The sequence below is a fragment of the Somniosus microcephalus genome, chromosome 1, assembly GCF_052327205.1.
Source record: "Somniosus microcephalus isolate GS21.2 chromosome 1, FLI_Smic_1.0, whole genome shotgun sequence".
In the NCBI taxonomy this organism is placed as follows: Eukaryota; Metazoa; Chordata; class Chondrichthyes; order Squaliformes; family Somniosidae; genus Somniosus; species Somniosus microcephalus.
The window spans coordinates 381,480,264-381,502,709 of record NC_140987.1 but is presented as its reverse complement, the minus strand read 5'-3'; the positions used below and the strand labels follow the sequence as shown (position 1 = coordinate 381,502,709).

The 22,446-nt window shown below is 48.0% G+C and overlaps 1 protein-coding gene across 6 annotated transcripts in view; it reads left to right on the top strand.

Annotated features, from left to right (window-relative positions):
- The window catches only part of hdac8 (histone deacetylase 8), a 105,171-nt gene that overhangs the window by 5,779 nt on the left and 76,946 nt on the right, over positions 1 to 22,446 (top strand). For all 6 annotated transcript variants that reach the window (XR_015079423.1, XR_015079424.1, XM_085996192.1 and 3 more), the window contains exons 2-3: positions 15,785 to 15,837; positions 20,200 to 20,330. Coding sequence is in view for 4 of the 6 variants with exons in the window: in XM_085996192.1 (XP_085852318.1) it covers positions 15,785 to 15,837; positions 20,200 to 20,330 (184 nt within the window). In the remaining 2 variants the exon portion in view is untranslated. The remainder of the gene's footprint in view (positions 1 to 15,784; positions 15,838 to 20,199; positions 20,331 to 22,446) is intronic.

Here is a 22,446-nt window from a genome sequence, read left to right as displayed (position 1 = left end):
CACGCCTACTCCTGACCTTATGACGAGGGAATGTTACTGATGTAGCTACAGAAGATGCTTCCCTGAGGAAAACCTGGAATAATGTTCTGGAGCTGTGATAATCGGCATCCAACAAACACAAGTATCTTCCTTAGTGTCTTCCCTTTTAGCCTCATTGACCTCATTTTTGCAAGGACTCCTTTGTGCCATATTCACTTAAATTATGCTTCGTTGTTGAGGGCAGCTACTCTCTCCTCTCCTGGCATTCAGTTCTTCCATCCATGTCAAGATTAAGGCTGCATTGAGGTCTGGAGCCAAGTGCTTCTGGTGGAACCCAAACCGAGCGACAGTGAGGAAGTTAATTGGTGAGTAGGTGTCGCTCGATGGCACTCATATATGACATACAAAAATACGCAATTCTGAAACCACTAATTCAACTGGTATTACAACTAATTTGCCTGACACACAATCCTAAATAGCTTATCTGCCTCTGGGAGTTCACCTTTTGTGAATTGTATCTTCACTTCATAGGAACACCATAATATAAATGAAACCAAATTCCCTTCCAGGCTAAATAGGTAAAAATCTCAAATGTTATACCAGTGGCGACTTTACAGACTGTGGTCCGTTTTATATGCTATATATCATTCTATATAATCATGAATAGGTTTATTTTTATAATATATTGACCATACACAACTAAATCTAAAGGTTGTCTTCGTTGCATCGTGGGTACGACCAAGTCAATGTTTGAAGCAGTTTAAAATATAAAAACAGGAAGTTGCACAGGTAACTTGTCCAATTGCAAGAATTAGGAATTTTTGGGTATAAGCTTCAAGCATTGCAGAATCTGGGAGACTTGGTTCTCATGAAAAGTGTATCCCCAGAGGACAAGTAAAGTAACTGGCGCATTTATGAATCCCCCCCCCCCCTTTCCTTTTGTTTCTCTCTCACACCTGGCAGCTATCTTTTGCCCTGCCAGTACACTTTACACCTAATCACAGCCTATTACCATCTCGTCTAGCTTCTAATCTCTTTTACTTCTTTTGGTTCTTTTATTCTTTTGTCCGATCGCAGCCCTGCCTTCGATCTAGTTCCTTTTCTCTCCAGTTTTGAAGAAGGGTCAAACCCGAAACGTCAACTCAAATTTCTCTCCACGGATGTTGCCTGACTTGCTGAGTTTTTCCAGCATTTTCTGTTGTTATTTCGGATTTCCAACATCTGCAGTATTTTGCTATCCAACAGAGATTGTTGGTTTGACTTGGCGATTGCGATTCACTTCTGAAGAATCAGTTATACAAGGTTTCATTTCAACTCCACACCAATTAGTGCAGATTTGTAGTTGCGGGATTGGAATGATTTCTGGCCAAATATCTATCCAACCCATTTTCATTTTCTTGGTGTCATCCTTGGCTCAGTGGTAGCACTCTCACCACTGAGTTAGAAAGTTGTGAGTTTGAGCCCCACTTCACAGATACTTGAGCACATAAACCAGGCTGACACTTTAATACATTTTTGAGTAAGTGCTGTACTGTTGGAGGTGCTGTCTTACAGATAAGGTATTAAACCAACTCTGTCCTAACAGGTGGACATAACTGATCTCACTATTTGAAGAAGCGCAGGGAAGTTCTGGTGTGCTGGCCAACATTTATCCCTCAACCAACACCACCAAAAACAGATTATCTGGTCATTCATCTCTGCTGCTTTTAGGACCTTGCTACGTGCAGATTGACTGCTGCATTTCCCTACATTCCAACAGTGATATACTTCAAAAGATCTTCATTGGTTGTGAAGTGCTTTGGGACGACCTGAGAATGTGAAAGATATTATATAATACAAGTTTTTTTCTACTTTGTGAAGCAAGCAAATTCACAGAAAATTCGGTGCCAATTTTTAACAGTAACGCCATGCTCGGTAATCTTGCTGAGTCTATCGCGATTTCCTCCTTTCTTTCCCTCGGCTTGCTTCCCTCCACAAATTGTTTGGACCTCTTGGCTACTGGCACCATTTTAGAATGTGTAGGGGGTTTCTCTTGCTCTTTCTGGTCTCCTGCCAGGCTTCGTGCAATAATTACCCTTGAGTGGTTCGACCCACTCCCCCCTACGGTTCTAGACCTTGGACTTAGGTGCAGAGAACAGTAGTGCAGAGAAAGAACTCAATAGACCAGGTTGAATAGCACGAAATGGATGCTTTTATTTTTAAACAGTTTGAAGCATTACAAAATACATATCATAGGCACAGATTAAAGTTACTACAATCATGCACAAATTTATGAACTTGACTCTATGGAAATGGGGAACACACGGCACATCGAAAAAGGGGAAACACATTACGATTTCCCTTAACTCCCTCCCCTATACCTAAACTAAGTTTCGACCTGGGGAACTTGGGATCATGCTCACCACTCTCGAAATCGCGAGAAAGGGGGGTTCGCAGCCTTTTTGGCACCGCTTTCCGTCGTCACGTGGATTTGGAAACTTCTGGCGCAGTCGATATTCTCTCCTCCCTCGAGGCGGTGGGGTAGACCCAGCCTCGATGAGCGCTCGTTAAGGTTGAGATCCACCAAGTCAATTTGGGTTCATGGAGCAGACCCAGATGCAGGCTATGCACTTGGGAGAATCTTGTGGCATCGATCGCCGGTTCTCCAGAGGGTTTCTTCTCCGTCGGCCTGGGTCGTCGATGATCTCCCGACCCCAGTACCCGGGCCACCCTCGTCGTCTTCTCGTCGTGGCCGAGCCTTGTTTGGCTGAACACCGACCACGTTGTCCTTTTACCGAAACCGTCCGTCTTTAAAAAGACGAAAACGTTTTCATCGATCTGCCGAAGTGGAAGAGGCGCCGATCCGGGCACCGTCCGCCCTTCGTTCGTTCCTCGTAGAAGAAAGTTCTTGAAGAAAATGGAAGCCTGAAGTCGCCCAACAAGAAAGCCGTGGCAGTGAAGAAGAAGTTGTTCAAGTAACCCGGAGTCCGAAGTTTTTTAGATGGACTTTCAATCCATAGTTATACTCTTTTGGGACAGTCTTATCTCCCGCCAAATCATAGTCCTGTCTTTGTATTAATTTTGGCGGGCAGAAATCTCTGCAGGGGCGCTTTGTCTTGTAACGGAGCCGGTGATAACTTAAACTGGCCTTCCTGGCCGATAATGTCTTTCAATGTCTTTTGCATTGTCACCGTGGCTCGGTTCGCATATTGATCGGTCCGGACATTTTCCTTGATGGCTGCTAAACGGTTTTTCCTTTGTACGATAAATGGGTATAAGTGTTTTTACATTGTCCGCCCATATCTTGATGGGCCCCATCCTGTACTTATAATCCATTGAATATGTATGCTGTTGCTCTGAGTTTCGGTTCCCAGAGATTGGCTTTCGTGGGCTCACTGTCTTCAATCCACAAGCCTGTCTGGCTTGCAGTAACAGAAATAAAATGGTTCATAAACTGATCACGGGGCCTGGCGGCCATTTTGTATGCCCTTTTATCAAAGGTTTTTCTGTGCAAGCTTACTTTGGTCAATAAACAGTCTTAATTTTATCCAGTTTTCTTGCGTGATTTTTGCTGAAAATTGCGAATCTTACAGGCCCCCCTGTGATACTGATAGCTTGCTTAAAGTATCAATAATCCTTGATGAGCAAATTTTCCCTGATTCCCCACATCCAAACATTCCTGGCACTTAACTATCTATGCCCCTCACGACACATGCAGTTCCCATTTCCGGAGAAAAATGAAAATTACCTCATGCACATTTGGAATCATAGACAGCAAATCTTAAACTATAACACCTTCACCTGTCAGATGGGCAGGGGTTGATACCCTTTTGCGCCATCTGCATGCATCTTTTATTAATCCAAAAAAACTTAAGAACAACTAATAACATGACAATACTTATTTCCTTATAACCCAAAACAATCAAAAAAAAAAAAAAAAAATTTTTTTTTTTTTTTTTTAAATGGAGGGACGCTTAATCTTATACTAGCAGCTTAGAGTGGGGTATCTGCTTCCCCCATCTGCACATAGCGTTCTCTCCATTCTCCTGTGTTCTCGTGCCTCTGGAGGCGTTTGCCTCTTTTGCAATGCACGAAGAGCAAAAATATCACAATCAAAACCTGACATACTACTAGGATATGGGATGCTATTCTAATCCAGGCGGGGACCTCTATGTTGGTGAACAAGTCCCACCATGGTGGGATGGTTATATCTAATATGTCTTTTCCTATCTCTAAAGTCTTCTGCTCCAGTGTATAGAAATGTTTCTGCGAAACTATAACGGCTTTTAAAACCTTGGTGAGGTGTTCGGGAAGAGGGGGAATGACATAACCAAAATGCGCGACAAATCGTTGTAAGTCTGTGAAATTCTCTTTGATAGTGATGTGTACAGTGGAGGGCGCAGGAATGGGAACAATTCGTTGTTGTGCCACTTGAACCTCGGCCCTGGGTTTGAAACAGAAACTGCTATCACCGACCGAACACCACTCGTGTTGTCCATATCGGTACTGAGGCGCTGCAGTGGTGACGCAGTATGTCCCACCCCCGATATATGCGACCTGTGGGGGCACATGGTCCTCTGCCATTGCCTCCATGGTGCAATTCACCGGCTTCGCGCTAGCGGTTCTGAACCCGCACTGTGGTTTCAAAAAGGCATTCAAGTGCTGGGGACACAGGATGATGTGTGCTCCCCGGCTCCGACATCCCGAGAGGTCGGTGCCTGTCATCGTACGCTCCCATCTGATGACGTAAGGCGGGACCACTGCGTAACGAATGTGTGCGCCCCCCTGAATGACTCCAATGTTCTCTACTCTGTATACCGGGGCGGGCTTTGCTGCGGGACCCAACACCGGCATTCTTACTACTATTCCCATAATAGTGTGATTCGAATGTCCGCAGTCCACTGGAACTGGGTATGCTTCTGCGGCTAGTCTGAGCTGGCACGGGCTTAATGCATTCTCAAAAGGGTGGAGCGCTTGCAAGTGCTTGTTGCTGATCCAGGACGGGACCAAACCCTGTTTTAAATCCTCAAGATTACTGCGGCCCTCGCCCAATAACCACGCCCCGTACAGCACACAGGCCTCGTTTTGCGCAGCTTGATCGGACGCATTCCGATCCTCCTTAATGAGTGCATTTACCGTTCTCGCGTGTTTCTCCAGCTCAGCAATTATGTCCTTAAAGTGTAGTGTCATGGCCTGGTCCTCATGCAACTCAGAACCCACGACCTTGTTTTCGTCTGTCAATATGTTCCTTAACTGGGCTTTTAAACCGTTGATCTGTGTCTGCAGTTCCACGTTATCTAGAGCGTTGACAACAGATGTCCCGGTACTAAAAGCAGTGAATATGTCATTTACAGTACCCCTTCTTTGCCTCCCGACTCGATCCAAAACTTCTGGCGGTGTGGTGTATAATTTGTCTCTGTCGATGTCGGCAAAATCAAATTCGTAAAATTGTCTAAACATACTGGTTAACAGGACCTGGTATAATTGTTCCGTTTCTTTGGGACACCACTCCGGCAATCTTACCTCAGTGAGATTTAAAATCACTGAGGCCACCGCGTAGTGTACCCCTTGGTACAGCACCTGACCGGTGGGTACCAATACTAAACCGTTCCCGGGTCCCCTGGTGGTGGTTGGGCACCCTCCTTTCTGGGCTAGTGCTACCGGAAGCGTGGGCAGGGGCTTGCGTGGGCGGGTGATGAGTTCAGTGGCGTTCACCGGAATAGGGGAGTATGGGGCTCCGCACGCTCGAGTGCTAACATCCCATCTCATCCCCTTCCCTTCATCCTGCCACTGCCTCTGGAAGAAGATGGACACGCCCTTGGGGCAGACGCGTCTCGAACCCCACATACAGACATATATTCCCTCATCCGGTTCCCACCATTTGTCCCAACACACACGTAATTGTCCGTGAGTTCCCGTAATAGTCCGATGGGTATTATTACCCAGTCGCTCCCACTCGACCGTAGAGTTTCTCATGTCCTTTCCCAGCTTTCGTAGCCACCACCATCGCCTTGGTGGTACGTTCCCATTGCACACCAGACAAATCCTCTTTCCCACGGTGACGCTGACTCTGGGCGCTAGGATCCTCACTCGAGGGCACGTTAATGAAGTCTCTTGGTAGGCAAAACCGAAATTGCTGGAATATTCCGTAGAATTCGTTCCCAGCCAACCTGGCCATCTCCCTTGGTGGAAGTAGGTGGCGGTTTCCTCTACCTCTCGCTCCCCCGTCCCATCCGTTGCGATGGGGGCCGTGTCCCCGGAGCACCCGAAAATGATGACGTCCTTGGTGCGGCCTCGGTAGGCCCACCCGCACCCGATCGCCATGAACGCGACGACAATCCTTTCCATCGTATCCCAGGTTTCTGTAACCAACAAAATGATGTAGCCGGGCTCCCGATAGGTGCTGGCCTAAATTAATTGGACGCGCGGGTTCCTGGACCCCGCTCCCTAACAAACACACATACCGGGCAGACTTCAAAATTGTACTCTTAACACCATATACTTTACATTCCTTAAACTATGACCATAATTACCTATCTTAACTTATGTACAGCGCCGCCCTCCGTGGGGCGGCTTTCCGAATCCCTGTGAGGTCTGTCGTGTGCCACACCCTGCGGTGGGGCTGCATTGATCTTTGGCCTTGATCCCCCGCAGCCTGTCGCTGCTGAACGGGGATCATGTCTTCCTGGGGCTGCTTTAAACCGTGGTTGGGGAGGATGGGGAGAATCTGGCCAAAATTTTCTGGGCTGGGGCGCTCGAGCTGACCTACGAGGGGCTGCTTTGGGTTGGGCTCCCGGGGCCGATGGACCTGGGGTCGTGACTGTTACCGTCACAGCCTGTGGTTCCTCCACAGCTGCCGGCTCCAGCTCCCCTTCCTCAGGCTCCGCCCCCCCGGGGTCGGGATCTGTGGCTTCCGACTCCACCTCACCTGTCCCTACAGGTAACGAGTCTTCACCCCCACTCCCTACCTCCCCCAAGCTTGAGTCGAGGGCGGGACTGCCGTCCTCTGACTCTTCCTCCTCCGTGATTGGGTCTAAAGCGAGGTTGAGCTGTTCGGGCTCTCCCCTGCCTAAATCCCATTCAAAAGATGAGACCTCCCACTCCAATGGGATGGCCTCTCCCTTCACGCAGGCTACTGCTCCAGCCTGTGTGGTCTGTGACTCTGTTACAGGCTGAGGATCTTTGTTCTCAGACCTGGTCCCCTTTGGTGGCCCTGGTGTACCCGGTTTAAACAGTTTACACTGGTTGATGTGAAACCATTTGGTACGTCGGGGCGTCTTCACTGCATAAACCATGGGGCTGGCTTTGTCTACAATGCTGTATGGCCCCATGTACAGTGGTTCAAAACTCCCTACCCTGGCGTAGTTTCGGACCATGACCTGGTCCCCGACTACCCACTCTTGTTGTTTCCGAGGTTCCAACAACAGTTTATTTCCCTGGTGCTGTCTTCCCATGTTCCCAGCCGCCTGCCCATAAATCTGTCTCAGGCGCTCCAAGAGGGTTTGGGCGAATTTGTCCCGTTTCACCTCTCGGAGCTGGCCCTCAGTGAGCACCGGGGCTAGCACATGGGTGGGTGTTCGCATGATCCTTCCAGTCATTAACTCGTGCGGGGAATACCCCGTGCTTTTGGACTGGCTGGCTCGGATCCCCATGAGGACTAAAGGCAGGACCTCCGCCCATTTCTGGGGCGAGCCCATTGTCTCTTTCCTCAGCTTTTCCTTGAGGGTCCGATTCATACGCTCAACAATCCCGGATGACTGGGGATTGTATGCTACGTGCCACTTTCCCTCAATGCCCAAGAGCCTGAGGGCGTTCTGCATTACTTGACCGGTGAACTGACTCCCTTGGTCGGACTCTACAAAACGGGGGAGTCCCCACCGTGAGAACACTTCCCGAATCAAGATCTTAGCAGTACCCAGTGCCGTAGCTGTTCTGCACGGGAAGGCTTCTACCCATTTGGTGAACACATCTACCAGGACAAGGCAGTACTTATAGCCTCCCTGGGCGGCGGGCAGGGGCCCTATGTAGTCGACCTGAATCGACTGCCATGGTCCCTCTACCCTCCTGATGTGCCCCATGGGCACCTTCCTTTTGTGGGGGTCTGGGTTGTTAGCAGCACACACAAGACAGCTTGCGCAGAACTCGCGGACATCGTCCCGAAGTCCCGGCCACCATCCCGCCTGTTCCACCCGTTGCCAGGTGACCTCAGGTCCGGGGTGTCCCGCTCCTGGACCCTCGTGGGCCAATTGCAGGAATTCCCTTCGGTGCTGCTGCGGCACAACCCACTGCTCCTTTCGGAACAGCATACCTTCCTTGACTGTGAGGGCTGCCGTACTGTACGGACCTTCTACCTGTTTGCCCTCTGTGATGGCTTTTAGGACTGCTTTTAGGGCGGGATCCAGGGTTTGGACGGTCTTTAGGTCTGGGGGCGGTGTCACCCCTGTGTTCCCGGGAATTCCCTCCCTGCCTTGGATCGCCGCCACGGGTCCGGGTTCGTATGGGTCCCAGAGAATGCCGCTGCGGGCACCCTCCCTGGCTAGCGCATCCGCCTGCTGGTTGCCCTGACTGCGGGGTTCTGTAATGGAGTGAGCCTTCACCTTATGGATGAACACCTCTCCTTTCTCCCCCACAGCTGCTAGGATCTTCTCCAGCAAGGGCTTAACTGTTAAAGGCCGCCCGTCCGCGGAGGTGTACCCGCGTCGGGACCAGATGGCGAGGTACTCCGTACACGAATTGCACGTGAACATGCTGTCTGAGCAAATCGTGTATGGGGTTGGGAAAATCTCGGGGTGGGTAACCACGTACGCCACCGCGGACAGTTCAGCCTGCTGCGCGCTCATAGTGCTGGGGAGCTTAATTGCCAGGGCAATGTTTGCCGCAGGGTCATAAACTCCACACCCTGTGAGTCGCTTGCCGTCAGCTACAGTGCTAGAACCGTCTACGTAGATCTCGCGGCCCGTGGGATGTATCCCGGCCCGTAAACCTATGTTAACTTCCCATACCCCTTCTACGGAACATTGATGGGCTGTCCCGGGATATGCCATATTGGCTGCGAGCCTTGGCGCGCAGAGGCCTTTAACTTTGAGATCCATCTGGGAAAGGAGGAGGGTCCAGCGCGCAATCCGAGCGCTGCTTACGGTCCCATCCTTAATCCTCCCGTCCAGAAGCATCTTCGTGGGGGTGTGATGGGTGAGGAGCGTAATGGGAGAGGTCCCTGTGAAGATCACTGATCTGTTCACAGCCCAATGCGTGGCCAGGAGATGCCGTTCGCAATTGGAGAAACTCCTCTCCACATCCGTGAGCACCCTGGAGGAATAAACTACTGGTCTTAGCTTGCCGTGCCGCTCTTGGAGCAGTACTGCGCTCAGGCTGTCCCCACTAGCGGCTACCTCCAGAAAGAACTCCTCTCCCCCATCTATGGCCCCTAGGGCTGGCGCGGTCTGCAGATCTCTTTTCAACTTCTCGAATGCTGCCTGGCACCCCTCGTCCCAAGACCACTCGACTCCCTTGTGTAAGAGTCGAAGTAGCGGGGCCGCTGTGGCAGCATAGTCCTCGATGAAATCTCTGCAGTACCCGGTCAATCCCAAAAAGGACCTTACACCCGTTACTGTGTTGGGAATCGGCAGATCTTGTATAGATTCCCGTCTGGCCTTATCTATGGCTCTTTCCCCAGCGCGGATGGCCAGACCCAGGAATTTAACTTCCTGCTGGCCGATCTGCGCTTTCTTTGGGTTTACTTTGAAACCCTTCCTTTCTAACAGTTCCAACAATTCGGCTAACAGTGGGCCGTGCTGCTCCCTTGTATCTGTGAACAGGAGTAAGTCGTCCACATACTGCACTATCTGGTTGGGCTGGCTGAACTCTTTCAAACTCCCCGCCATACACTGATGGAAAATGCTGGGGCTGTTGTGAAAACCCTGTGGTAAGCAGTTCCAGGTGTACTGTTGCCCTTTGAAAGTAAAGGCAAACTTGTACTGGTCCTCCCGCCGCAGCGGAATGGACCAAAAACCGTTCGAGATGTCCAGCACCGTGAATGTGGTCGCCGATGCTGGAATACTCCCTATTAAGTCTGCAACTGCTGCTACCGTGGGCGCGCAGGCTGGGATATTACTATTGAGGACTCTATAGTCCACCGTGGCTCTCCACGAATTGTCCGGTTTCTTTACCGGCCATAATGGGGAGTTCACGTGGGTGGCTATCGTCCTCAATACGCCCTGCTGTACCAATGAAGATATTGCTGTCTCCATGTCGGGTTCTGCCTCCTTGGGGAAATTATACTGCTTTTGGGGTCGGATCATGGGGTCCCCGTCTACGCTGACTTCGAACCCAGTGACTCTCCCGCAGTCGTGCTTGTGGGTGGCGAACGCGGTCAGATTTTCTGACACACGCGCCTGCAAGTCCGTTGGGACGTTTGTTATCATGAGCTCGAGATCGTAACCTCCTGATGGCTTCATAGTGCACAGGGCCCCCTTTTCTTCCTTCCCCGGGATTACGACTACCTTACCTAAACCGCCCTCGGCTCCCCAGAGACAGTGATTTCTCAGGTCCACGAGGATCCCGTGTTCCACCAAGAAATCAGCCCCGAGGATGCCTTTCCCCCCCCCCCTCTTTCCACTTCAATAGGATGCACGTCCATGTGGTGTGGAGCGCTCCCAACTGAATGGAGAGCGGGAGGGAGTGCGCGCCAGCCTGTGCTCTACCCGTGAAACCCGCTACTAAATATGGAGCCTGGGCGGACAGAGGTGAGGCAAAAGGTTTGTCCGTGTGGATCAAGGTACACGAAGCTCCCGTATCCAACAGGTAACTACCCCTTTGTTTCTCCACCTCCATCTCCACCACAGGTCTTCTCCAAGCGTCATAGCGGAGCGGACACAAGTAGATGGGCTGCGCGGGCGTCAGTCATTTAGGTGTTTCGGCTGGGGTCTCGGGGGCGATAGGGCTGTTAGCAACCGCTACCTTCCCCTGCCAGGTCATCAGAGACCGCATAGTCTCCAAGACTGACTCGATCGCAGCGGGGTCCACAACCGCACCACCCCCTTCATTCGGGGCAAAAGCTACGGTTGGGTTCTGGACTGGTGTTGGGGCAGCGGCCTGCACTTGTGGTTGTGCTGGTGTTGGGGAAACTCTCGGGCCGTTGGCGACTCGGGCTTGGGCTCGATCTTGGGCTGCGGCGAACTCTCTCTCCCTCTTATCCTTCCAAGGATTCCTACAGTCCTTGCGCCAATGACCCTCCTTCCCACACCCGTAACAACTGCTATTTGCTTGGGGATGGCGATTTCCCTCCTGACGCCATTCCTTTTTAGCAGAGGCTGCGGGTCTCACCTCATGCACCTTTCCTTTCACAACAGGCGTTTTCTTGCCCTTGTTGTTTCTATAACTGATCGTGAGCTGATCTAGTACTACTTCCTCCGTGGAGCGGGCGTTAGTGGGGTCAAACCATGCTTTGGCCTGTTCCTTCACTACTGGCAGGCAACCTGCTACCAGGCACCGAAGCCAGTGAGCCCTTTGTTCGCCATCCAGCCCGGCCCGGGCCGGCCCGCCCGGGCAGCTGCGCCGATACACTGGCCACAACCTGTCGGCGAAAACCCGTGGGGGTTCTCCCTCTAGCTGCACTGTCTTTTCTAAACGGAGGAACGGAGTTCCGTCCCCCTCTCCCATGATCTCCAGAATCTCATCCCGTAGCAACTCATAGTCCCTGTGCCCTCTCTTGCTCTCGTCAGGGAGACACTGGAGGAGCGAACTGTCCAGGGAGAACAGCAGCATTTTAGACTGTTCAACCCCGTCGCAGTCATTGACTGCTGCGGTCTGCTCCACGTCCCTGAAATGCACGGAGGGATCTCCTGACTCGGAGAGTTTTGGGATGTGACTTATCATCTCTCTTAGCTGTCGTGCGCTATGAGGCATTATGATCTGACTCTCAAGGGGTCCGTCATCGCCATTTTCTTCATTTGGACCGATCCTCCGGTGTCTCGTTGGACACATTGGCGCCGACCCCGACTCTACTGTCTGGGGTTGCTCTACCTCAGGGCTCTTTTCCTCTACCGTCTCCGTCTCCTGTCCCGGAGTCCAAGACTCCTCATAGGCAGGAGGCGCAGAAGGTTCGGGGGTTGGTACCCCAACTGCCTCTTGTGGAATCGGTCTTTTGGATTCCTTGGCTAGCAACAGCTGACTCGCTGGTGGATTTATGAGACACACCAACCCGTTTGCCTTCGCTAGGGCCTTTCTCAGGTCCTCTAGCTCCCGGCGGCAAGTGCTGTGGTCGGTGTTCTCAGATCTATCCTCCATGGCCATTTTATATGCTGCCCTGGCTCCCAGGAGCTTTTCCTCTTGGGCATCTACTTGTTTGGCTAGACGGGAACACCTCTCTCTCATTCTACCTTCACTGGCCTTGGCCTCCACGACCTGACATTTTAAATATTCTACCCGGGTTTCGTGGCAGCGAATTACAGAGCGGCGTTCCTGGTTCAGCGCGTCAAGCGATTCAATCAGTTTTTGACCTCCCGCAACCTTTTCCTCCACGCCTTTAAGCAAGCCGTTGATCTGGACTGTCTGTGCTGCAACTACCTGGTCCAAAAGCTGGACTTGCTTCTTGTAGCACATCAGCCAGACCGCCTTTTCTACAGATTTCTTATGCTCTCTACCCGCTGTCCACTTGATGGCTGCGTCTAGCGGGCGCCTATCCCTTAGCAGATCAGATATCCATTGTTTTGTGAGGTTGACTTTTCCGAAAACATAATCTGCTATTCTTTCATCCATCACATTTCGTCTATTCAGATCTTGATCTAACACACTACTTTCCTGCTGCCAAGGTCCTGCCGCGGTCGCCATTTCTGTAGGGGGTTTCTCTTGCTCTTTCTGGTCTCCTGCCAGGCTTCGTGCAATAATTACCCTTGAGTGGTTCGACCCACTCCCCCCTACGGTTCTAGACCTTGGACTTAGGTGCAGAGAACAGTAGTGCAGAGAAAGAACTCAATAGACCAGGTTGAATAGCACGAAATGGATGCTTTTATTTTTAAACAGTTTGAAGCATTACAAAATACATATCATAGGCACAGATTAAAGTTACTACAATCATGCACAAATTTATGAACTTGACTCTATGGAAATGGGGAACACACGGCACATCGAAAAAGGGGAAACACATTACGATTTCCCTTAACTCCCTCCCCTATACCTAAACTAAGTTTCGACCTGGGGAACTTGGGATCATGCTCACCACTCTCGAAATCGCGAGAAAGGGGGGTTCGCAGCCTTTTTGGCACCGCTTTCCGTCGTCACGTGGATTTGGAAACTTCTGGCGCAGTCGATATTCTCTCCTCCCTCGAGGCGGTGGGGTAGACCCAGCCTCGATGAGCGCTCGTTAAGGTTGAGATCCACCAAGTCAATTTGGGTTCATGGAGCAGACCCAGATGCAGGCTATGCACTTGGGAGAATCTTGTGGCATCGATCGCCGGTTCTCCAGAGGGTTTCTTCTCCGTCGGCCTGGGTCGTCGATGATCTCCCGACCCCAGTACCCGGGCCACCCTCGTCGTCTTCTCGTCGTGGCCGAGCCTTGTTTGGCTGAACACCGACCACGTTGTCCTTTTACCGAAACCGTCCGTCTTTAAAAAGACGAAAACGTTTTCATCGATCTGCCGAAGTGGAAGAGGCGCCGATCCGGGCACCGTCCGCCCTTCGTTCGTTCCTCGTAGAAGAAAGTTCTTGAAGAAAATGGAAGCCTGAAGTCGCCCAACAAGAAAGCCGTGGCAGTGAAGAAGAAGTTGTTCAAGTAACCCGGAGTCCGAAGTTTTTTAGATGGACTTTCAATCCATAGTTATACTCTTTTGGGACAGTCTTATCTCCCGCCAAATCATAGTCCTGTCTTTGTATTAATTTTGGCGGGCAGAAATCTCTGCAGGGGCGCTTTGTCTTGTAACGGAGCCGGTGATAACTTAAACTGGCCTTCCTGGCCGATAATGTCTTTCAATGTCTTTTGCATTGTCACCGTGGCTCGGTTCGCATATTGATCGGTCCGGACATTTTCCTTGATGGCTGCTAAACGGTTTTTCCTTTGTACGATAAATGGGTATAAGTGTTTTTACATTGTCCGCCCATATCTTGATGGGCCCCATCCTGTACTTATAATCCATTGAATATGTATGCTGTTGCTCTGAGTTTCGGTTCCCAGAGATTGGCTTTCGTGGGCTCACTGTCTTCAATCCACAAGCCTGTCTGGCTTGCAGTAACAGAAATAAAATGGTTCATAAACTGATCACGGGGCCTGGCGGCCATTTTGTATGCCCTTTTATCAAAGGTTTTTCTGTGCAAGCTTACTTTGGTCAATAAACAGTCTTAATTTTATCCAGTTTTCTTGCGTGATTTTTGCTGAAAATTGCGAATCTTACAAATGTATAAATAGGGTAGGGTATAATATTTGCAGCACCAATTTCACTAAAAAAAACATTTGCCGTGCTTTTTTGACAAATGGCATTTTTTTGAGTGGAAATGTTGCTGCAGCATTGGTGCCATTGTGCTGCCCATGTAATACGGTGCTGAAATTTGGTTATCAGTCCCAATCCAAAAGGATGAGTAAATCTTGGGTAGCATTCTATGGCATTAATGGATTCCAGGTTGTAATATGAACTGATGATGTAATTCCACTGTTATACCACTGACTTATGTGCAGCAGGATTTTGTTAGGCATTTAAATTGGGATGAGAGATTTGAGAAAAGTAATGGGAGAGATGGTGAACAGTGCCACATGGAGAGAAGGGACACAAATGACTTTCTAATCTGCAGTTAGAATGTAACTGTGATATGGTAAGTTTAAGATTAACATTTTACTTTTTCTCGCCAATTACCCAACCTCCCCTCCCCCCACCAGCTCATATCCTGAGGACATTGGCTCCTCTGGAATATGGTTCCAAGGTATTGGGCACTCTCCAGTCCTTTGACCATGGGGGGAGGGGAAGCATTACAGTTGAGCCCAATCCTGCCCTTGCCCAAGGTTCATGTGCTTGCACTGTGCAGCAAGTTTATTGGATGGTGGGCAGGAGCAGGAACTGGAGCTGATTTTATTTTCAGTCCAGAGATGCTGAAGCCAATTGCAGTGCTGTCCTGACTAAGATCATCCAATTCAACATACCCATATTTTGAAAATAAAATATACTTTAGGTACTCGATTCATGCCATTCCTTTACCCAGAGTCAACACAAATTATCTGCCCTTTGTTCCATGGCGTTTCTGCTCCTGAACTGGCTGTATGGAAATGACTGCGTGTGACCATGGGGCACTTGCTGTTTAAAAATCTTTTCCCAGCCCTTCCCATGGCGAAATCCCTGGCATATACAGGAAACTTTGGTTTATCCGGAGGTTATATGCCCGGAATACTTGATCTAACGGCAAAAATCAGGAGCCGTTTTACATATGTTTTTTTAGTTCTCGTTGCTTTTTTTTTCCCAGTCAAGCACTGCAAGGTCTGTAGCTATAGCAACAGCTTCAGCTACAGACGCTTGCAGCTGCAGCCGATTGTTTGAAGCTGTTGCTAAGCAACAGGGTTTGTTGATTCACACGGAGCTTCTCAGTTTTGTATGTTTAAACATTAACTCTGGTATGTCTGGCACTTTTGATGTTACGGCACCAGCTCGGTCCCGTCAGTGCCGGATATCAGAAAGTTTCCTGTACTTGGTTCCCTGACAGAATGGACAGGATCTTGAATTTCTGTGTAAGGCATTGGAAGCACAAACCCGTGGTCAGCACACTCAATGTACTGCTTGGTTGCTGTTGGAAGCCTGTACATAGTGTTGTATATTGTTGATCTTCACTTCTTATCCCTTTTTTCTTCTAGGCCAGTATGGTCCATTCTCTGATTGCCTCTTATGGATTGCTGAAATACATGAGGTACAGCCATGTTATTTACCAGAAATATCTTTGCAGTCATCAAACGTCATGTTTACTATATTTCCATCCACCCGCCTTGGCTCCATATCCCTCAATATCCTCAATACCCTTGGCTAGCAAAAGTCTACCGATCTCAGATTTAAAATGATTAATTGAGCTAGTATCTACTGTTTTTGTGGGAGTGTGTCCCACATTTCTACCACCCTTTGCGTGTAGAAGTGTTTCCTAACTTCTGTATGAATGGCCTGGCTCTGATTTTAAGGTTATGCCCCCTTGTCCTAGACTCCCCATCAGCAGAAAAAGTTTCTCTCTATCCTATCAATTCCTTTCAAAATCCTATAAACTTCAATCAAGTGAGTCCTTAACCTTCTATATTCCAAGGATTACAAGCCTAGTTTATGTAATCTCTCCTCACAACCTAATCCTTGGCGCTCTGGTAACATTCTGGTGAATCTGCGCTGCACTCTTTCCAAGGCCAATATATCTTTTCTAAGGTGCAGTGCCCAGAACTGTACACAATACTCCAGATGTGGTCTAACCAGGGCTTTGTATAGTGGACATTTGGTTTAGAAATCCTAAATTACTGACATGGCAAACTTTTGCTCCAGTGGCATGAATATGGACTATCCCCATTTGAACTCTACTTTAAATGTCTGCTCCCAGGGTGGGTCCTCTGTCTTAAAATATGAAAATGAGAAAAGGAGAGTAAGAAGTTGGAGTGTGGGTGAAAAGAAGTGTACAGATCCCTTTGTTTGTATTTCATGAAGTTTGCTCATTCCATTTTAGTGAAAGTGCTGTTATGTGATTGAAGAGGAAACTTGCTGAAGTCAAAGCTTGCTTCTCATTTTACTCATGCAGGACAAAGCAGCCCGTTTGATTGGCACCCCATCCACCACCTTAAACATTCACTCCCTCCACCACTGGCGTACCGTGGCTGCCGTGTGTACCATCTACAAGATGCACTGCAGCAACTCGCCAAGGCTTCTTCGGCAGCACCTCCCAAACCTGCAACTTCCTCCACCTAGAAGGACAAGGGCAGCAGGCGCATGGGAACAACACCACCTCCAAATTCCCCTTCAATTCACACACCATCCTGACTTCGAAGTATATCGCCGATCCTTCATCGTCACTGCGTCAATATCCTGGAACTCCCTCCCTAACAGCATTGTGGGAGTACCTTCACCACACGGACTGTAGCGGTTCAAGAAGGCGGCTCACCGCCACCTTCTCAAGGGCAACTAGGGATGGGTAATAAATGCTGGCATTGCCAGCAACGCTCAGATCCCATTAGCAAATTTAAAAAAAACTCAGATTATCAGATCAGATTGGAATCAAACACCTAACTTTTTTTCCCAACTTCCCCGTTTCTTCTCAGTTCTCTAAAAGGTGCTGACTGAGGCTGTGATGGGTTTCATAGATGATGGTTGCGCTCTGTTTTACAAACAATGGCGGACAGGAAAAGACCCTCTGGTCCATCTAGCCTGTCCCACACAATTGTGATACTTTGTGTATCACAATAAATACACTCTCTACCCCACCCAAAAACTATGTGATCTCCTGGGAGTGGCAAAAAACAGGTAATACCCAGGCCAATTTGGGAGAAAAAAATCTGGGAAATTCCTCTCCAATGCGCCCCCAGCACCTACCCGGTGATTTAAAAAAAAATATTCCTTCCTGGGATGTGGGCGTCACTGGCAAGGCCAGCAATTATTGCTCATCCGTAATTGCCCTTGAGAAGGTGGTGGTGAACCGCTGCCTTGAACCGCTGCAGTCCATGTGGTGAAGGTACACCCACAGTGCTGTTACGGAGGGAGTTCCAGGATTTTGACCCAACGATGATGAAGGAATATTTCCAAGTCAGGATGGTGTGTAACTTGATGGGGAACTTGCAGGTAATGGTGTTCCCGTGCGCCTGCTACCCTTGTCTTTCTAGGTGGAAGAGGTCGCGGGTTTAGGAGGTGCTGCCAAAGAAGCCTTGGTGAGTTGCTGCAGTGCATCTTGTAGATGGTACACACTGCAGCCACTTTGCGCCGGTGGATGGAGTGAATATTTAAGGTGGTGGATGAGGTGCCAATCAAGCGGGCTGCTTTGTCCTGGATAGTGTTGAGCTTTTTGAGTGTTGTTGGAGCTGCACTCATCCAGGCAAGTGGAGAGTATTCCATCACACTCCTGACTTGTGCCTTGTAGATGGGGGAAAGGCTTTGGGGCGTCAGGAGGTGAGACACTCACTGCAGAATACCCAGCCTCTGACCCGCTCTTATTGCCACAGTATTTATGTGGCTGGTCCAGTTAAGTTTCTGGTCAACGGTAACCCCCCCCCCCCCCCAGGATTTTGATGGTGAGGGATTCGGAGATGTTAATGCCGTTGAATGTCAAGGGGCGGTGGTTAGACTCTCGCTTGTTGGAGATATTCATTGCCTGGCACTTGTGTGGCACAAATGTTACTTGCCACTTATCATCCCAAACCTGAATGTCGTCCAGGCCTTGCTGCATGTGAGCATGGACTGCTTCATTATCTGAGGAGTTACGAATGGAACTGAACACAATACAATCATCAGCGAACATCCCCAGTTTTGACCTGATGATGGAGGGAAGATCATTGATGAAGCAGCTGAAGATGGTTGGGGCTAGGATGCTGCCCTGAGGAACTCCTGCAGCAATATCCTGGGGCTGAGATGATTGACCTCCAACAACCATCTTCCTTTGTGCTGGGTATGACTCCAGCCAGTGGAGTTCCCCCCCCCCCCCCCCCCCCCCCCCCCAATTCCCATTGACTTCAATTTTACTAGGGCTCCTTGATGCCAGTCGGTCAAATGCTGACTTGATGTCAATGGCAGCCACTCTCACCTCACTTCTGGAATTGAGCACTTTTGCCCATGTTTGGACCAAGGCTGTAATGAGGTCTGGGGGCTACATTAGCCTCCTTCCAGTCTACGGGAATCATCCCTGAGCGCAGTGAGCTATTAAAAATACGGGCAAGGGTCTCGCACAGCAAGTGTCCTATCTTCCTGAGGACCCTCGGGTGGATATTATCCGGTCCGGCTACTCTATCTATTTTCAGGTTCTTAATTCTATCTAAAACAATATGTTCATCTATGATAATATCCCTAGTTTTATTATTATCATCATTAAATTCTAACAGTCGAGTATCGTCTTCAAGAGTGAAGACTGATGGGAAGTACTCATTTAATATTTCCGCCATACCCAGTGAGTCCTTAATAACCTGTCCTTGAGCATCCTTCAATGGCCCAATGCAGTCTTTGACAGTTCTCTAAACATAACTGAAAAATCTTCCCCCATTACTTCCACAATTGTCTACAATCCCCTTTTCTAATATCCTTTTAGCTGATCTAATAGCAGCCTTTGTTTTCTTTAGCTGTTCCTTGTACTTAACTCTGTTTTATTTGAGTATTAGATGCCTATAGTTTGTAGAAATATTTTTGTTTACACCTTACTTGTCTTTGTACATGACCAGTCAGCCACCTTGGCTTTTTCTTATCACACTCCCTTCTTTTGACTTTGGGTACATATTTGTCTTCCACATTTTTTATCTTAAAAACTTTCCAATTGTATTCTACATTGGTATCACCACCACCACCCAGTAGGGTTATCCAATTAACCCATTCCAAATCGTCTGCCATTTTAGCAAAGTTTGCACTTCTGCTATCTGGTACAAGTTGTAGACCTTCAGTATCTTTGGTTCTACCAGCCAATTGAAACCGTATATTGTTTCCTCACCTAACTGTCTATACTTCATGTGTGAACCTAGGCAGTGAGCATTGGCAGGCCCTCACCTGACACATATACATTTGTGCTTCCAGCAGGTCATTGAGGTAGGATCAGCAGTGAGAACCCTGGCTAACTATTTTGTTCCCCATCCCTGACTTGGGGGCACTGATGCCAATTGTAGCCCTTATTAAGAACAGCTAATTCAGCACAGACCAAACTGGGACCTTCCTGGTTTGCATAGCTCATTACCACACCGGTAATTGTGTTTACGCATTGAGCATTGAGTTCAGTCAGGCAGCTAACTTTAGTGTTTCCACCCTTTCCAAAAATATATAGGTTTTAATGGTATGTGCTGATTTAGTTGGAACGCATGTTTTATTCGGTATTTGGCTTTGTATTACCATCTACCCAGTTGACAGTACTTTCTATTATGCTGCAATTCTGTCACTGTACTTTGAAAATATTGAACACCTATTAAGGATGACACACAAGTGTCCTCCCATCCAGACAGTCATTGAGGCTGAGGGTCAAACCCCAGAAGCTAATTCATATTTTAGTGAAGAATTAGGTTCCTGTATAATTGTTCCAGAAGGTGTAAAATCATAAAGTTGATGTTTTTATCATTTCCAACAGGGTAGTCAAACCCCGAGTAGCTTCAATGGAGGAAATGGCAATGTTCCATACGGATGCTTACCTGGAACATTTACGGAAAATCAGCGAGGATGGCGACGACGATGACCCTGAGTCTGTAGAGTATGGATTAGGTGAGCAGTCTGTTGCCACTTTTTTTTTCCTTTTTGTTTGTGATTTTATCCTTGTGAAGGATTTTCACCATCAAGAACTTCTAGGTATAACAGGTCAGATGTAGAGAAAGTAATCTCCACTCTGCCCTAATCTCAATGGTTCACCGTTACTGCACTAATGTGACTTTTGCATTTCCCACCCTAGCCATCTAGTATCTCTGAGTGATACTGTCAACTTAATACAGAATAGTACTTTATGGTGATAATAAGTGAAAGTAAGGACAGCTTTGTGCTTTGAGTTTATGACCACAAAGGACCAGGTTGAGACTGCTGAAGTCCTTCACTTAGGAACCTTGACATTGAGGAGACATTTCACCCCAGTAGTTTGGGCTGGGTTAGGACAAAAGAGTAAAAGGACAGTTTTATAATCCACTGTGCCAAAATGAATGAGGTATTGCATTAGTGTACATTATGGTGCAGCGCTTCTTTCCAACTATTTTCCCATTTTTCCTGTAGTTTTCCTCGACTACTTATCAACTTCCACCAAGTGAAAAGAGTGACCTACTCCAAAGCTCCACCTAAGCTGTTCTGAAACTAATCTTTAGAATGTATGCCAGATTCTCTTAACCAGTGTTCCTTCTCTTGGTCTCTGCTTGGCAACTTCCTGCTCCACTGTATGACTGAGCTCAGGAACTTAGGGTTGTGGGGAGAGTGAGCACAGGGATGAACTCTGTGCCACAGTCTGTTGGTGTTCTTCTGCTATGCTTCTTGACATATTGGTGATTCTGTGACTTTAGTGCCACAACAAACTGAGGTAAAGCATTTCGATGTTATGAAAGTGGCAGTTCATCTTTTTCCATGAATTGGCCGTAGGTTTTTAAATCTTTTTTTGCCTCTCCCAAGAGATTATATGGTTACTGGTGGGTGGGGAATTGGGGATTGTGTTGCCTAGTTGCAACATGGCTAAATCGGACAGACTCAATGGATCAGCTGGTCTTATTTGACTGTCTTTTCAAAAATGTATTTCATGCTCTAGTTGCTCTGCAGGCTTTTTCTTTTGATTAAGTCCGTATGTTTTAAGAGTTGAATTCAGATAAATGCAAAGCTGCTTTGCCAGGAAATGTACTGCTTGGATCCAACTTTCTGGAAACTGTAGATACATTAAAGATAATTTCACTTTCTTTGTCCCACAGTGCACTACTCATTCAATAACTTGGTCTACAACCAAAGCTGAAAATGCTGAACGGAAATAATTCACACACAAGTAATGGGAGTGGTGTATGGAAAGGGGTTTAGTCCATTGGAATTTCGCATAAAGGAAGTGAATGGGAAGGGGTCTGATATGTTGAAATTGTATCCAGTGGGAATGAATAGATAGGACTTTGGTCCATTTATCAGGTTGCAGATGGAAACCTGCATGTACTGGTTCCAAATGCCTCCTGCTCCTTTCTGAAAGGGGAGTAAAGCTTTTGAATCATCTCTAGGTGCTAGGTCCACATAATCTAAAAACATTCTATTAGGTTATTGCTGTTTCCAAATAGCTGTGCCTGATCTGTGTACGAGTTGTACTTGGAAACAAATAGCTGATCAAGCATTCATCTCCTGAACCTCTTGAGTTTCAGAAAACCTTTTTGAACATTACTGCTCAGGTAGTTTATAGATAACATTGTTTCATTTTGCAGTGATCCAAGATATATGCTGCTTTTGTAAACTGTTAGTGTCTGAGTAATGGTCAGTTGGGCAAAGTATAATCCCAGCGGGTAATTGATTTAGGTTAGACATTTGACATTTAATAATCTATGCATTCGTCTGTTACATCAGAGCTGATTTGAATGAAGAATTTAAGAGCTGGAGAGAGGCCATTTGAAAGAATTTTTGAGAATACAGTTCCTTGCGCGCTATTGTAACCCTATTGTCAAACCATATAGAGTTTATCATCCTCCTGCAGCTGTTGTGCATTGCTTGTTCCAATACTAATTAGAAGTTACCATTATAAATGCTGATTTAGAAAACAAACCTTCCTTCAAATGCATTCACAGAACTGAAGAACATTCCTATTGGCTTGCCCAAATGCAAATATATTACTGTCACAAGCCACTAGATGGCATTAGGTGCCAGTCTTGGGAAAGAGCCACGT